This window comes from Gouania willdenowi, unplaced genomic scaffold (genome assembly GCF_900634775.1).
Source record: "Gouania willdenowi unplaced genomic scaffold, fGouWil2.1 scaffold_156_arrow_ctg1, whole genome shotgun sequence".
In the NCBI taxonomy this organism is placed as follows: domain Eukaryota; kingdom Metazoa; phylum Chordata; class Actinopteri; order Blenniiformes; family Gobiesocidae; genus Gouania; species Gouania willdenowi.
This window is the reverse complement of record NW_021144906.1, coordinates 456,645-473,297: the sequence shown is the minus strand read 5'-3', so window position 1 is coordinate 473,297 and position 16,653 is coordinate 456,645. Positions and strand designations below refer to the sequence as shown.

The 16,653-nt window shown below is 44.4% G+C and overlaps 1 protein-coding gene across 1 annotated transcript in view; it reads left to right on the top strand.

The window, feature by feature from the left end:
* Positions 1-475: 475 nt before the first annotated feature.
* Positions 476-16,653, top strand: part of LOC114458654 (NACHT, LRR and PYD domains-containing protein 4-like) — a 33,892-nt gene continuing 17,714 nt past the window's right edge. The window contains 2 exon segments of the mRNA XM_028441067.1: positions 476-499; positions 634-738. Coding sequence (XP_028296868.1) covers positions 692-738 — 47 coding nt within the window. The 5' untranslated portion in view covers positions 476-499; positions 634-691.

Here is a 16,653-nt window from a genome sequence, read left to right as displayed (position 1 = left end):
TTCCTTTATTGGAGACTGTTCACTATCTGTAAAGCTAGTTCACACACACTAGTACAGGCAGAATAGTAACATTTAGCATTAGCATCACAGTGTGTAGCATTTAGCGTTAGCATCACAGTGTGTAGCATTTAGCGTTAGCATCACAGTGTGTAGTATTTAGCGTTAGCATCAGAGTGTGTAGCATTTAGCGTTAGCATTACAGTGTGTAACATTTAGCATTAGCATCACAGTGTGTAGCATTTAGCGTTAGCATCACAGTGTGTAGCACTAACTCTCATCCAGTCAGTGTGCTGTTAAACTTCAGAGCTCCAGATATCTGTTGTGAAACTCAGAGCTTTGACATCTTTTATCTCCTCTAATGTGTGTTTACACTCTTTACCATGATACTCAGGTAGCGCTGTCTGTCTCACACTCAAATTTTCAGCTCATCATCTCGTGACGTGGAGATGGATCAGGACATGGTGAAGGAACAACATGAGATCCAGACTGAAGATCAGAGGTGAGACCACGTCAGAGCTCAGCACTCACACCTCTGTACATCAGTGTTACACTGTGTGTGTGTGTGTGTGTGTGTGTGTGTGTGTGTGTGTGTGTGTGTGTGTGTGTGTGTGTGTGTGTGTGTTCAATGACCAGGAAGCAGCTCACATCTGGACCTGGACCCAGCTGTGTGTCCTTTAGAAGTGACCGGTCCATGATTAAACCCATTAACTTCAAAGGTGTTCCATCTACTGACCCACAGTGAGTCCACATAATGAAGGTTGCTGGTTGTCTTCCTGATGGTCCAGGGGCCTCATTTATTGATCCGTTCATAGAACTGGTTCTAAATACGTTCAGACCAATGAAATGTAGATTGTGCACCAGTACAAAAAGAATCAGTATTTATGAAGCGTGTGGACAGAGGTCGTACACACAGCAGTGTTGATTCATCCCACCTGTTCTAATGCTACGTTCACACCAAACGCGGCTTCTGCGGCACAAGCGAACAGATTACATGCAAAGTCAATGGTTTAGACGCGCTGGGAGGCGAATTATTCGCCGGTGGGGCGGCGCGAACTGTTTCGCGCGTTGAACGCGAATGCTGCGGCAAGCGCGCTCCCGATTTTCGCGTTGTTCGCCGTTCGCTTGAGTTGAAAATATTGAACTCCAGCGGCAGTTTCGCGTGACGCGCAGGCGCGAAAGCCAATCAGAGTCCTTGTTGGCAATGACGTCAGGCAGGCAACACGGAAACCAGTATTTTTACCCGTTCAACCATTGAGGAGAAGCTAATGGTAGCGGTGTGTGACCACCGGGAGCTGTATGACACGGCCTGTTATTTTAACCAGGACCAGGAAGGATTTGGCGTGGAGGAGAATCAGCGAGGAGGTGGAGCAGCAGGTAAATGTTCTCTCTGTAGTTTTCATCTTTGAAAATCGGCAGTGAGTGAGGATAGCATTAGCTAATGATAGCATTAGCCGCTAACACCAGCTATTTTCACTTATGGGTTATGAGAGGAAAAAAAAGTCAGTAGAACCGTGGTGGGTCAGCTGCAGGAACATCTAAACTGTGGAAATACCCTGTGGTCATGTCCTTCATCGACCCCTTTGTTTCACCGCGAGAGACAAGCAGCAACATGGGGTAGAGGGTTGAGGAAGACAGGACCGCAGAGTATGGTCAACCATCAGAGACTGGAGGTTTGTTATCAGTGCAGACATATAGAAATATATACCAGGTTAATATTCAGGCCTTTATGTATCACAGGGCTTCTTCTAGTGGGGATCTAAATCTAGTATAATGATTTAAAATCTATAGTAATGTGTTTATATATTGTGTTTGCTGTCACTCAGAGGTAAACAATCAGATGAGTGATGGAGAAGAACAGGGAGGGGGAACAGATAGTGCTCAGGGAGCAGGAGAAGATGATGATGATGGTGATGATGGTGCTACAGCAGCATCTCCTGCAGAAACAAGTGCAGCCAAACCATCTGATATGAACATGACAGAAGTTGTTTTGCATTCTGTTATAAATAAAATGTATCTATAAATGCTTGGTATATCAGTGATGACAATGTTGATCATTACCTCATTTAATGTTTAATTAAAATATATCTATGATCTTATTTAAGTAACAGTGACTTGATAAGCTATTTTATATATATATATATATATATATATATATATATATATATATATATATATATATATATATATAATGTTTGTTTATTTTTAAGGAAAAAGAGCACAGAAGAGGCCCAGCCAAGGCTCTCCAAGAGAGGTGGAGCAGCTTATCCTACAGACCTTCAGGAGACCTCCTCCTCACCACCAGCTCTGACTGAGGATGAGATGTTTTTCAGAGACCTGCTTCCTATCCTGCAAAAAGTGCCACCAGAATTTAGGGAACGTTAAATTTCAAAGTTTTAAACTTCTTGATTATCATCCGGTAACACTAAATTTGGAAAATTTTAATTAGGTTTTGGATTGGGCTGGGGTGGGCGGGACTCTTTGCATGGCAGGAACCACATTGTGAATAGTTGTTTATATTAGTTTGTTTATTATGTAAGTATTATAATATTGAAGTAAACAGTTTGTTTAAAATTGAGGTATTATGTTAATGTACATGGTGTTCTTTCAGAATTGTTGATTAAAAACACATTTTAAAGTGTACTTTTGCTTTCTTTTTAATTTCTATCAATGCATCTTAACAGCAATGAGTACACCACATCAAGGTTATATATTTTGTTCATACAAGAATATATAGTTTCCTCATATTGATTCTGTGTGAGACTTTTAATGCCTTAAATTAATTTCAGAGGTGAGGTTTCTTGGATTATTTCTTTCTGGTTAAAAATGAAGCTGACAGACGTTTCTCTCCCCATTCTTCCATATTTATTATACACATATTAATACAGTAGGAAGTTTGCTCTATAGATGTATGTGGTTGGCTCTTAAAATAGTCGTTTTGGGTGTGCTGGTGGAATATGTCTAGCCATGGAACAGCTCCTGCAGAGAAGTACGATGTGAAGACCTCTCGTCCATAGCTGTTAGCTGTGGTCCTGAAGGAGTCACCTGTGGTCAGGTACCTGCACAGTGAACAATATAGAAAAGCTCAGATCATTGATAATCAGATATACCTGTATATAATGTGGGTGTGTACGTGTGCATAAAAGGTGGAGAGATTAGAAAGAACAGGCCTTATCTGCCAGATGACAATAATTAACAGTAGTAAATAAATAATGATTTATTAATATGAGTTCAAAACAATAAATATTAATGAAACAAGCCTCATCTTCCAGAATAGGTCTCCAGAGGACAAAAAATAACAATAGTAAATAATTTATTATAATGATTAACTTTTATTTTAGTTGTAATATATTTATGATAAAAAACAATAATAAAGCAGGGATTAATATAGTATCTATCTATCTTTATTGTGTATTTGAGAGATGTTTCTGATGAATCATGGCATCTTCGGTTGCTTATGAAACTTACCGGAGACAGACAGACAGTCTTTATGCTGCAGAGATGGAGCTCCGGTAGTTGGTGTCCTGCCGGGACATCCGTGGGCCAATCCGACCCAGCAGGTCGTCGAATCGGGCGCTGGTCATCCACAGGTACCGCTGGAAACAGTCATCATCCAGCTGTAGCTTCTGAAGCGGTCAGTGAAGCTCACTGAGTTGGATGTGGCGCTGGTTAACCTGGTGAAGCTAGGAAAGCCGACGTTCCTTCCGAGGTTAGGAGCAGTGAATTAACGGAGGTCCTCCATAGTTGATGGTGGAAACAAACAGAGCCTGGTTGTCGCCGTTTGGGAGTCTGGTGGGCGGAGCTTCGCTTCAGACGCGAATGAAGCGAATAGGGAAACATTTTTTGATCCAGCGAATCCTGCGGAAGGTTTCGCGCGACAGACGCGAACAGTCCCGCAGAAAACGCGTTTGGTGTGAACGTAGCATCAAGCTAGCACATGTTCAGGATCATTTACATTAAGAAACACCTCTAATTGACCATATATGGTAGCAGCAATCCCTTTAACCCTCCTATTATTCTTAGGGTCAATTTGACCTCATTCAATGTTTATCACTGAAAAAATAATAGACTTTATTTGAAGATGATAGGAGGTTCAGAATGTGTGAACAGACTTTTTCCAGTGGATTCTGACCAAAGCTATAAATGAAATCAAGGATCAACTAACAAACAAACATCCTGAACAACGACTCAGTACGTAACCGTATCCCTCTATGACCCATAGAGATGTTGTAATAAATCATCAGAGGTTGATCAATCATTTCTAATCATTGTAACACTCACCAATGGAGGCTCAGACAGCAGCTGGATGTGCACTGGGATGGCTTTAGTGCACGTTGTCTGTCGCTCCAACATTTACAATCACAGCATTAATCAGTCACTGTATTTTGGGGGAGGAGCCACAGATCAGCTCCATGTCAGCACATTCTAAGTGTTCTTTTCAGCTTGTCCTGTCAACGCTGTGTTTATAACCTGTTACACCATTTACTCACACCATGTACTATATTATTAATAACTTTTATTAATTAGAGCAAACAGAACACATTAGGTTTAACATAGATGAACACTCAGACTCTGTGTTTTATGTGTAGTTTCACTGTGGGCGACCGTGGCTCAGGTGGTAGTGGGTCGTCTTCTGATCGGTAGGTTGGGGGTTCGATCCCAGTACCTGACTATGTGTCGAAGTGTCCTTGGGCAAGATATAAAGTGCTATATAAATCAAGTCCATTTACCATTTACCATTAATAAAATGCATTTATAACCAAATTGCCTCCAACAATGCAGAGGAAGAGGAAACTACCACTAAAAAAATCAGAAGAAGAAGAACATGGGAAATGGACACTCGGTACATGCAGCTATACAACTTTATTTGTCTTAACAAAGAGATCAATAAAGCTGATCAGTTACAATGTGTCTCTATGGATACTAGATGATGACCATACCTGTCAAGTATGTCGTTTTGGCCGGGAAACTCCCATATTTTACCCCTCTTTCCCGCCATCTTCCTGTATTAGTATTTTCCCGTAAATTTCCCATATTTTAATGTGATATTATAATAATTATAATAATGGTATTGTGCTATTAGAGGGTGAGGGGAGGAGCCAACAACAAGTTAATAATAGACTAATATGTGGGGGAAAGGCAGGGGCGTAGCACCACATTTTGGGCCCTGGGTACAAACCATCTTGTTGGGTCCCTCCTGTAACTTTTAATATGTACACTTTTATTTCACCTGGAAACTAAACTAGTATTAATATATAAACTTTATTTTTTCTTCACATTAACCCAGAAGTTGTCAACCTTTTTTGGGTGGTGACCCCATTTTTTTTTTTTTTTTTTCTTTTAACCATCACCAGCCCTCCCTAGGGAAGGGTAAATACTTTATTAAAGGGAGGATGTAAAAAAGAGAGGGCAGTGTTACACCAGGGTGAGGGGGGTGGGGGGGGGAGTTAACAGGGAGGAGGGATACAAGATAGGAAAACGAATGGGTGGGGAATAGTCAATAAGTTACGAGTGATGCGATGTGAAATTGTGGTAGTGTATATTGTGCTTATTGTTGTGTTATCAAGCCAGTCTGGTGACCAGTGTGCGGCTTAGGAATAATGGTGGTGGCTGTGAGCAGAGGAGGAAGTGAGTGAAAATTACATAAAACAGGTATTTGGGAACAACGTGTCTATGGTTGAGCCCAGTATGAGTGTTATCCCACAGCCCGAGGCCGGTGCGTCCATGACAAATGTGATTCCAAGAACCGCTACTGCAAAACCCATGGGCCGCCCCCGGGCCCGAAGAAGCAGTCGGGCCAGCAGAAAGAGCGGGAAATGTAGGGGCCCCCGGCGACCACCCCACAGCCAAGCAGCCCCCCGAACGGGGGCCCCAGATGCTGATGCCGCCCGCGCCACGAGCTTCAGTTCTTTAAAGCCAGGGCCCCCTCCAGAGGCCAAGCCAGACCGCCCCGCCGGGATGTGGCCCCCTATTGCGGCCCCGACACCCTGCCTCACGGGGATTGCCCAAGCAGGGGCCGCACCAGAGGGTATGCAAGGGCCCGGCACGCGCCACCCGCCCCGGAAGACCCCCGCCAGGACCGGCCCGGCCAGCCGGCCAAGCACCCCGGGCCCCAGGAGCACCCCCCGGGACCAGGACCCCCCAAGGGCAAGCCCCCGGGCCAAGCCCCCCGGGACGCGCCCCCCACCCCAGCCCAGGACCCGGCCACAGCCCAGCAGGACCGCACAGCCCCAGACGACATAAGGCCAGCAGCCCCGGGCCCGCCGCCCGCCGGGCAGCGCAAACCACGGGGCAGGGCCCCCCGCCGGCCCGCGAGCAACCGGCGACCCCCACCGCGGGGACGGAGGCACCCCAACGGCACACATCCAGCGCGGGACAGCAGCCCCCAGCCAAAGATGCCCCGGACCCACCCACCAGTCCGCAGATGGCAGGACATACCCACCAGGCGGCCGAAAGCAACCTCAACCACCGGAACAGCTAGCGCCGCCCCCCCCAGTAAACAGCATCATCCCGAGGCGCCAAACAACCCTGCCCCAACCCCGGTGAGGACACCAGCACCCCCCCAGCACACCCACCCCCCAAACCGGCAAAGCAGGCCGCCCCGGGCCCGCACACTGCGGGGCCTGCCCCCAAGGCCACCAGGAGACGGAACAAGCACCGAGCCACACCCAAGGGGGAGAGGCACCCCCGCGCCCCACCAGGCCGACACCGCCCGGAAAAACCCCGCAAGGAGAGACCCCGGCAAAGCCCCCCCGAGACCCACCGCCACGCCCGACTGCACCATCCTGATGTACTTTTACTCTATGCAGTGGCCCAGCCACCAACAGAGGGGCCAGGCCCCCACCGGAGAGGCCCAAATATATGTGTACCAACCCACCACCCTGTTATGGTGCCTCACCAATCCCCAATGGAGAGGCACTTCCCGATCCCCTGTGTGAATGTGTGTGTTTGGTGAATGTATGGGGTGTAATTAAAAGAAGGGGGATGGAGGGGAGCGGTGCTCCCCATCCAGCCTCTGTGGATTTATGTGTATGTGGTGTAATAGGCCGGAGGGTGTAAATGATGATACACCCTCCGGGGGGTGGTATGTTGAGATGCGATTAAAATTGGAGGGATTAGTAGGGCAACTAGAGGTGGGAGGGCCGCCCCCATGCCACTACATAGTAACACAGGTGGCGGCCCCCTCCACCCCCAGCCCCACCATCCAGCCCCCCAAGGGTTGGGTATGGGTGTGTGGTGCATTTTGTGAGTGAGCCAGACCAGCTGGGAGTGGGGTGAAGTGAACATGTAGGAGGCCTGCCCAGTGTGAGCCGGGCCCGTCCGCATGGCGGGCCACGCGAGAGGGTAGATGGCGCAGACGGGCAAGTGGCACTGCGGGCCCCGGAGCAGCACAGCCGGAGACCCCTCCCCACGGCACCCCCCAGACCGCGCCGGCCCTGCGGAGCACGGCAACACCTCCCACCCCCGGGCACAGCCAGGCACCAACCCCATCCCCCGGCGCCCCAGGGGGCGACCCCCGCCGCCTGCCGGCCCGGAGCAACGCCACCCCGCCGCCAAGGGGAGCGGCCGAGCAGGGGGGAGGCCCGTGCCCGCAACAGGGCCAGCACAGGCCCACCCGGCGCCACGATACAACACTCTCCACCGGCAGGCGGCCCCGGCACCCCCGACGAGAGAGGACGCCATCCACCGCCAAGCAGGGCCATCCCGCCAGCCACGGACCGGCAAGCCAGAGTACCGAAGCACCCCCAGCCCGGAACCGCCCCCCCCACACCAACGGCGCCAATAGAGCCCCCCCACCACGGTGGCGATCCCCGACGATCCACGCACCGGCACGAGACACCCCCCCGACGCCAGCACACCCCGGACGACAGCGGGCCCGAGGCCACCAGCCCCGCCCCGCCCAAGGCTGCGCAGCGCCGCCACGAGCCGCGGCCGGTCCCCGGGCAGATGGCAGGAGAGCACTCCCCCGGACACGTAGACCAAGGATCCGCCCCCGGAGCACCCCTGCCCCGGAATCGCGCCCACGGCGCCCGGCGCACCCAGCCAGCAGACCAGCCAATCCCGACGCAGATCCACCAGGCCAGGAACCACGCGCCGCGCCCCCGCACACCCACCCAATATGACCCCCGGGGAGGCCCCATAGCACCCCCCACTCCACCCCTCTAGTCGTAACGGCCACACCCCGGCCATTGCGGTCATATAAAAAGCCCCGGAGGGGGCCCCGCCTGGCTCGTCGCGCAAGCGACATCCCTGGCAAAGGTGCGCCCCAGGGAGCCAAGCCGAGGACCCGCAAGGGCCGACGGAGCAACCCACAGCCACACCCCGCCACCCAGCAACCCAGGAGGCAATCGCCGACCCCGGGCAGCAGCCACCCCCAAAGCCACCCCCACCCCGGATCCCCCCGGACCGGAGCCAAGGACCCCACCACCCCAGGCCCCCCAACGAGACCACCCCCCAGCCAACCCACCCGGCACGGCACCGCCCGCCCCCCAGGCGGGAGCCACAGCCCCCCCACCAGTGCCCCCGGCCAACGGGAGCCCCCCAAACCCAACCCAACAGGATGGCGGGCGCAAGAGCAAAGGAGGAGGAGGGGGGGAGGACGAGACAGGGGGACAGGGAGCAAGGGGAAGGAGCGGCAGGGGAGCACGCATTGCCCCAGCCCCAGAGACCAACCAGATAGGTATGCAAGGGGCAACAGCGCCAAATCAAACAGCCCCGGGACCTCGTGAACACCCAGAAGGAATGCACACCCGCGCTGAGGCAACAAGGCACCCCGGCAACCCACCCCAGCCATCCCGGCCAAGACCACCCCAGAGGCCCAAGGCGGCCCAGGCCTACAGTTGGGCTAGTGCGTTAGTAAAGAGTGGTGCTGGCAGTCGCTTGCAGGCTAGATCATCAGGCTTTTAAAAATTTAGATTTAATGCAATTAAAAAAGGAGTCCAACGCTCCTCAAAGCACGTTATTTTTTTTTGTTTTCTGAGAGCAGACATCTTTTCCATGGAAATAAATTCTGTGAGGAGATTTTGCCATTGGTTTATGTTTTAGGATTTTTTGTCTTTCCAATTTAGTAATATTGTTTTTTTTGCTATGGCTAGTGCCGCAAGGATTGATTGTGATTGGTTTGTTGGAGGTTGAAGCATTGTCAGGTCTCCAATCAAACAAAGATTTGGAGATAAAGGAATCCTGCAGTCCAAAATGGAGGACAGTTTTTCAGTGATTAGAATCCAAAAGTGTTGAACTGGGGAGCAAAGCCATAAGGCATGTAAATAGGAATCCGCTGTATTCTGGGTGCACTGAGAGCAGATGTCTGTTGAGGAGAAGCCCATTTTATGCATTTTCTGTTGGGTAATGTGGGATCTGTGGAGGACCTTGTATTGAATTAGCTGAAGGTTTGTGTTTTTTGTCATCGTAAAAGTATTACAACAAATTTCTGCCCAGAAATCAGTGCTCGGGGAGATTGAGAGTTCAGCCTCCCACTTCGCGATTGGTAAGTAATTACAGTTAGTGTTTGAGAGCACTCTGTATATTTTTGAGAGTTTTTTTGATTTTGTTGAGATTTTTTTCATATATATAACCAGTTCTGGAGGTTGTAAAGTAGTTAAGTCTAGTGGAGTAGTTTTCTTTATTGTCTCTGTTACTTGTAAGTACTGTAGAAAGTTACTTTTATTTATATCGAATGCTTGGGTTAGATTGTTATATGACCTGATCTTGTCATTTTCAAAAAGGTCTTGGAGATGAGTGATTCCACTCTCTTCCCATGTCTTCAGATAGAGTGGTGTTTTTTTATTTTTAAAGTTGGGGTTGTGCCAGATTGGAGACAGTATACTAGTTTTTAATTGGACATTTGTGATGTCCAGGGCTTTCCACCATGCAGTCAGTGTGGAGGCAATTAGTGGGTTTTTAAAGCAGTTGTGATGTTTGAGGGTCGCAGTGATAAAAGGGAGATCAGAGAGTTTAATGTGTTTGCAGTCTAACTGTTCTATTTCTAGCCAGGTGTTGTAATATTCTTTTGGTTTTAGCCATTCTGTTAAATATAGTATTTGGTTTGCTAAGTAATAATGCATGAAATTAGGGGCTTCTAAACCACCCTTGTCTTTGTTTTTTTGAAGGGTTGAAAGGCTTATTTTAGGTTTTTTATTTCTAGTATAGAATTTTGTAGTTGTAGAATCTAATCTTTGAAACCATTGTTTTGGTGGTTTCAGTGGTATCATTGAGAACAGGTAGTTTATTTTTGGTAAAATTTTCATTTTAACTGAGGCTATCCTGCCAAGTAGTGAGATGGGGAGATTGTTCCATCTCCGCAGATCTTCTGTGACTTTGTCCAACATCGGATCATGATTTAGTTTAATTAATTCATTTAGGTTTGGTGATATATTTAAGCCTAGATATTTAATTGTATTTGTGGTGGAGGGGTGTTGTGGATTTTGGTGTGCAGGATTCCATGAGTTTTTTGTCAAAGGGAGGATTGATGATTTTGTCCAGTTAATGGAATAGTCTGATAATTTAGAGAAGCTGTTTATTAGATTAAATACTTCCTCTAAAGAGGATTGCGGTTCTTCCAAATAGAGTAAAATGTCATCCGCGTAAAGATTAATTTTGTGTTCTGAGATGGATGAGTGGATTCCTTTAATGACAGAGTTCTGACATACAGCTGCTGCGAGAGGTTCAACGAATATTGCAAAAAGCAAAGGTGAGAGTGGACAGCCTTGTCTGGTTCCCCTCTGCAGTGTGAAGCTTTGGGATGTTATTTTGTTTGTGGTTACTGAGGCCTTAGGTTTATTGTACAGGGTGGAGATCCATTGTATGAATGATTCTGCGAAGCCAAATTTGCCAAGGACAGTTAGGAGGAATGACCAGTTTACGCTATCAAATGCTTTTTCTGCATCAAGTGACAAGATTATTTTTTTCTTTTTAGAGTTCTGTGCCATGTTGATCACATTAAACAGTCTTCTCACATTGTCTGTGGAGTGTCTATTTTTAATAAATCCTGTCTGGTCTTGGTGTATAATTGACTGTACTACTTTCTCTAACCTGGATGTGAGTGCTTTGGAAATAATTTTTAAGTCTGTGTTAATAAGTGAGATGGGACGATAGCTTGAGGGTAACATGGGGTTCTTGTCTGGTTTAAGTAACAATTTAATGTTCGCTGTATTCATGTGACCTCCTACATAACCTTTATTTTTGATCTCTGTTACTACTCTGAAAAATAGTGGAGCCAGCATTGACCAGAAATGTTTTAGGAATTCAGCAGGGAACCCATCTGGACCTGGTGCTTTGCCTGTTGACATGCTATCTAAAGCATTTTGTAATTCTTGTAAGGTTAATGGTGAGTCTAAGGTGGTTTTCTGATCTATAGTGAGCTGTGGTAGGTTTAGGTTTTTGAGAAAGGTTTTAATATCTTCAGTGTCAGGGTTTAAATTTGATGAGTATAAGTTTTGATAATAATCATGAAAAATGTTATTAATGTCCTGAGGTAAGTTTAAAGTTTGACCTGAGTTATCAGAAATTGCTGCTATAAAAGAATTTTCTTTATTGTGTTTAAGCTGATTTGCTAAGTATTTGCCTGATTTGTTATTGTAGTCAAAGTTTTTGTATCGTAATTGTTGCAAAATGAAGTCGGTTTTTTTAGATAAGATGATATCCAGATTAAGTTTTGTATTTTGAAGTTTTTCCCATAGAAGTTCAGACGGGTTAGCTGCGTATTCTTCCGTAAGTTTCTTAATTTTTTCTTCGAGTGTTTTTTCTGCTATTTGTTCCTGTTTTTTCTTAAAAGAAGAGTATGATATAATCTTCCCTCTAATGACAGCCTTGCCGGTTTCCCAGAGTAAGGACGGTGATATTTCCGGGGAGTCGTTTGTCAATAGAAAATCCTCCCATTCTTTTCTTATTATTTTTCCAAATTCACTGTCATTAAGTAATGAAGTGTTAAAGCGCCATAGAGAGGATACTTTCTGATTAGAGTCACACTGCAGGGTGAGGGATATTGGGGCATGATCGCTAATAATTATAGGATGTATTTTAGAGGACATCTTATGTACGATGGAATTATTTGAAAGAAAAAAGTCAATTCGGGAGAAGGATTTATGCACGGGGGAGAAGAAGGTATATTCTTTTTTAGTTGGGTTATTCAGTCTCCATACATCTCCTATTCCGAGATCTTCCATGTAATCCATTAATACTTTAGCAGATCGAGATGGTTTTGTATTTGAGCACTTACTAGATCTGTCCAATGATGTGTTGAGCGCCAGATTGAAGTCACCTCCGATGATTAAAGATGAGTCTGCAGAAAGGTCTGAGAGCTCTAAGAAAATTCTATGGAAGAAATCAGGGTCATCATTGTTGGGGGCATAGAGATTTAGAATTGTGAAACATTTATTATAGATTACTACTTTGATAATAATATATCTACCCTCTGGGTCTATGACGGAGCTGATTATGTTAACAGGTAACTTTTTGTTGAGAAGAACCGAGACTCCTCTTTGTCTGGAATTGAAACATGAATTATATATCTTATTAAAATTTGAATCTGTCAAGGATTTTTCTTCTGATTTAAGTAAGTGGGTTTCTTGAAAGAAAACAATGTCTGCATTTAATCTTGAAACATAGTCAAATATCTTAATCTTTTTAGCCTGCGAGCGAATGCCACGCACATTCCAAGAAGTTACTGTAAACTGAGACATAGAATGAGGTGAATGTTAGTCCATACAGGTGTAAGCATATCTGAGAATCTGTGGTCATTTGTGCACAACTGTGTTATAAAAGGCTTGGATGCAAGAAAAAAAGAAGAGGAGACACACTTATCATGCGATAACACCACGTGGTAAATGACTGGATCAAAAAAGTTAGTGAAAAGCACAAACATACAACAACAACAATAACAACAATAACAACAGGTATCAAAAGAGTAAAAGGAGCAAGGGGTAATTATAGGAGGTGTAGGAGGTGGGGGGTGTTGTGGGTGTTGAGTGAATGTGAAAGAAAAAAAAAGAGTGAGGGGTGGGAGAAGAAAGAGTTGACATGACGTGTTTACCAAAATCTAAGCTAATATGTAGCATACATACAAACATGCATACATACACACACGTGTCCATATATACACCTATCCGTGTTTTTTTTTTTTTTTTTTTGGTGTTGTTATTATTTTTATGTATTTATTTATTTTAATTGTTATTATTATTTTTTTTTTTTGGAATTATCATTATTTTATATATTTTTTTTTTCCTCTATTTTTATATATATACATACATACACACACACACAGACAGACATATATACATACATATACTTTTTTTTTTTTTTTTTAATTATATATATAGATATATACATACACACACACACAAACATATACATACACACACGTACAGCACATATATTTATTTTAACTTTAAAATAATGCTACCTTAACTTCACCTTTAGTGGAGAATTATCCTTTAAATGTTAACTCACATATCACCTATGTTTTTTTTTTTTTTTTATTTATTTATTTTTTTTCTTTATTATTATTTCATTATTATTTTTAGATTTGTCTTTCTCAGTAGAGCCAGGGGGTGATGTTTAAGTCCCTAAACAGTTGGCCATCTATGTAAAGCTTGTCTACGACCAGTTTGGAATTTTTGCCTTTCTGTCGGTTTTCTTTAAAGATAGGATACAGGGTTTTTCGACGTTCTTTTTTTTTCCCGAGGGAATTGATCGTTCATGCCGAATTGCGTACCTTTAAGTTCCCCACCTTTACGTTTTACCTGAATTTTGTGTTGAAAGTGCTCAAATTTGGCAATGATGGGACGTGGCCGGTTACCTCTACGTGGTCCGAGGCGATGGACACGGTGAAATGTGATGTTTTTCACGGTTTCTGCCGGGATTTTAAGCGCAGACGACATGAAGTCTTTTAGCAGAGCCTCTGGGTCATCGTTGGGGGTCTCTGGGATGCCTGAGAAAATCACATTGTCTCTCATACTGCGAGATTGGTTATCCAGGACTCACTCTTTAAGAAACTTGTTTTCTTTTTTCAGCTCTTTTACCTCAGAGCTCACCGCAGATAAAGCCGAATGGATATCATGGTTATCTTTTTGTAAGTCCTGGATTTGTTGATAGGCAAATTCTAGGCTGGCTTTCATTTCCTGAATGTCTCGGTGCAGTAAGTCGAGCACATCCAGCCTCTTAATTATGGTCTGTAGGAGTTCCGTGTGGGATTCTACCTCGAGGTCTGACGTATCGGTAGCCGAATCGTTTTTTCGGCGCTTGGCCGACTTACCTGATGTACTGGCTTTTGGTCCGGACTCCATCACGTACTCAGCGTAGTATCTATCGATGAAATCCTCGAGGTCCTCCACTCTGGCTGGTGGAGGGGGGCGCGTGGTCGGCTCTCGTCGGTGGCGTTGATTTAACGGTAAAAATCGTTAATATGTGCACGTAAGCAGGATCGGTAAACTAGTCTCGGCGGCGAGCCGCCATGTTGAATTTTCACAGATTGTCACGTGACTCTCAGAACATCTCGCGTGACTTACCTCCTCTCCCTCCTGACTTACCTCCTCTCACATGCCTGTGACCCCATTTTAATATCACAAATGTCCAGCGACCCCTGAGAATGTTTATGTATAAGATACAGTTATTTGATATGTATTGTGTGTAATGTGTATTTGAAATTCAATAATGCAAAAAACTTTAAAAAAAAAAAAAATAGAATTTGAATCAGTTTTTACCTACTTTTTAACCAATTACTAGACATTTAAACCCCATTTTAATTCCAGGCTGACCTCACATTGGGTCCTGACCCTAAGGTTGAAAAAAACTGCAATAACCTAATGACTTCATATCCATTGCTTGTATTTTATAAATCTGTTCTACTATATTTTAATGGTTTATACAATATTGTGTTTTGACATACTTTTGCTAAAATTTAGGGGCCGGCTGGTATTTTTTTTGTTATTTTTATTTCTTTTTTTTTGGGGGGGGGGGATAACTAACACAGACACAAAGCAAACGAGTACAAAGGTTAATAAAAGATACATATAGAATTATTAGAATCATGGGGCCACTCTGGCTATACCTATTTAAGACTTGGTGGCAGCAAAATGTAGTGTTCATAATATTTTTTAATTTTTTTTAATTTCCATTGAACTCATTCACTGCAGCCATTTTCAGAGCAGCCAACCTCATATTTCCAGGCGTTTTAGATGATTTTCACTGATCTTTCAAGACCCACAGAATACTTTGTAATATGACAATCTGATATATGAAATATTCTGAAAGATTAGACTCTACTTTCATAAGAAAAAAATGATTTTGTTTCTACCTTTGTTTCATTCTAATGTAATTAGCAGTTGAATAGAGGAAAGTTTCACAAAAATCACCAGTTTGTGACAAAAAGCTGAGAAACACGGGTTTTTCTGAAAAAATCTATTGGTGACTTTGAAGCAATTTTTTTTACTTTAGGGACACCTCAACATTGGTTTCCTTCTATAAAACTACAAAAACAACACTGAGACCAGGCTTTTGATGGCAAACTTATTATTATTTTGCTATCTGGGTCAGAATTGAATGGATTTATTACTGTATATTGGCATTCCTCCAAGTCTCGAGTGTGCGCTGCTGTGAGATGGTGGAAACCTCAGCATCAACTCTCGTAGTGCCATTTTCTGTCTCGTAAACTCGTTTCCTCTTCCTCTGAGCTCTGCTCATCACGGGTGATCTCTCATACAAAGGTGCACTGGTGTCACCTACATGTCACCACTTGGTCACTACATCATGGTACAAGCTCAATATTCACAGGAGAGCTTTGTCACACTGTCTCCGAGCAACCCCAGCCGAAAAACACAATTTACGTCTATAGACGTATTTGGCAGTCAATGAGTTAAGATTTGATGTCCAAAATGAATCTTCCAGTATTTAAATGTGTGAGAGTGCACGTAGTTAATTTCAAACTAAATGATATATTGTCTAAAAAAGATGTGAGTGTTTTAATCTCTGAAGAACTGAGTAAACAGTTGTTTTCCCTCATTTCGCCTTCTCTCCCTTTTTTTGACCTTTTGTCCTGGTTTTCCTTTCTTGAGGAAAGACATGCTGCTTTCTATCTCCTGCTCCACGTCACATCCACAGTTCAGACTGTAGCAGCACATGTGGGTCATACCATTAGCACTGTTTTAAAGGGGGTGGTAGGACCCTGATGCAGCATGAATAACTGTGTTTAGTGTAAAGCTGTGATTAACAACCAGTTCATTTTCACACAGGGCCCTTTCATTCACATATAAATAATCTAAAAATGTTGTATATATATATATATATACAGTTTATAAAGACTTCTGAGGCCCCCCTGCCTTGGGCCCTGGGTACTCAGTACCCTTTACCCTCCTAGTCCGACGCCCCTAGATAAAGGAATGATATTTGATTTCAAACCTGAACACAACACCAACATAATGAAACAAATAATGATAATAATAATAATTGTAATAAAAAAATGAAAATAAATCAAACAAATCAAAGAGAACAAATGGTATAAAAATCCTGCTGGTGAAGCCTGTACATGTTCTAAAAGGAGTAGGAGGAAGTATATAATTATATGATCCTACCACATGTAATATCTAGTACTATACATATCATCTTCTTATAATATACACCTATTTACACTATAAATATACATATATACAGTATATACACATA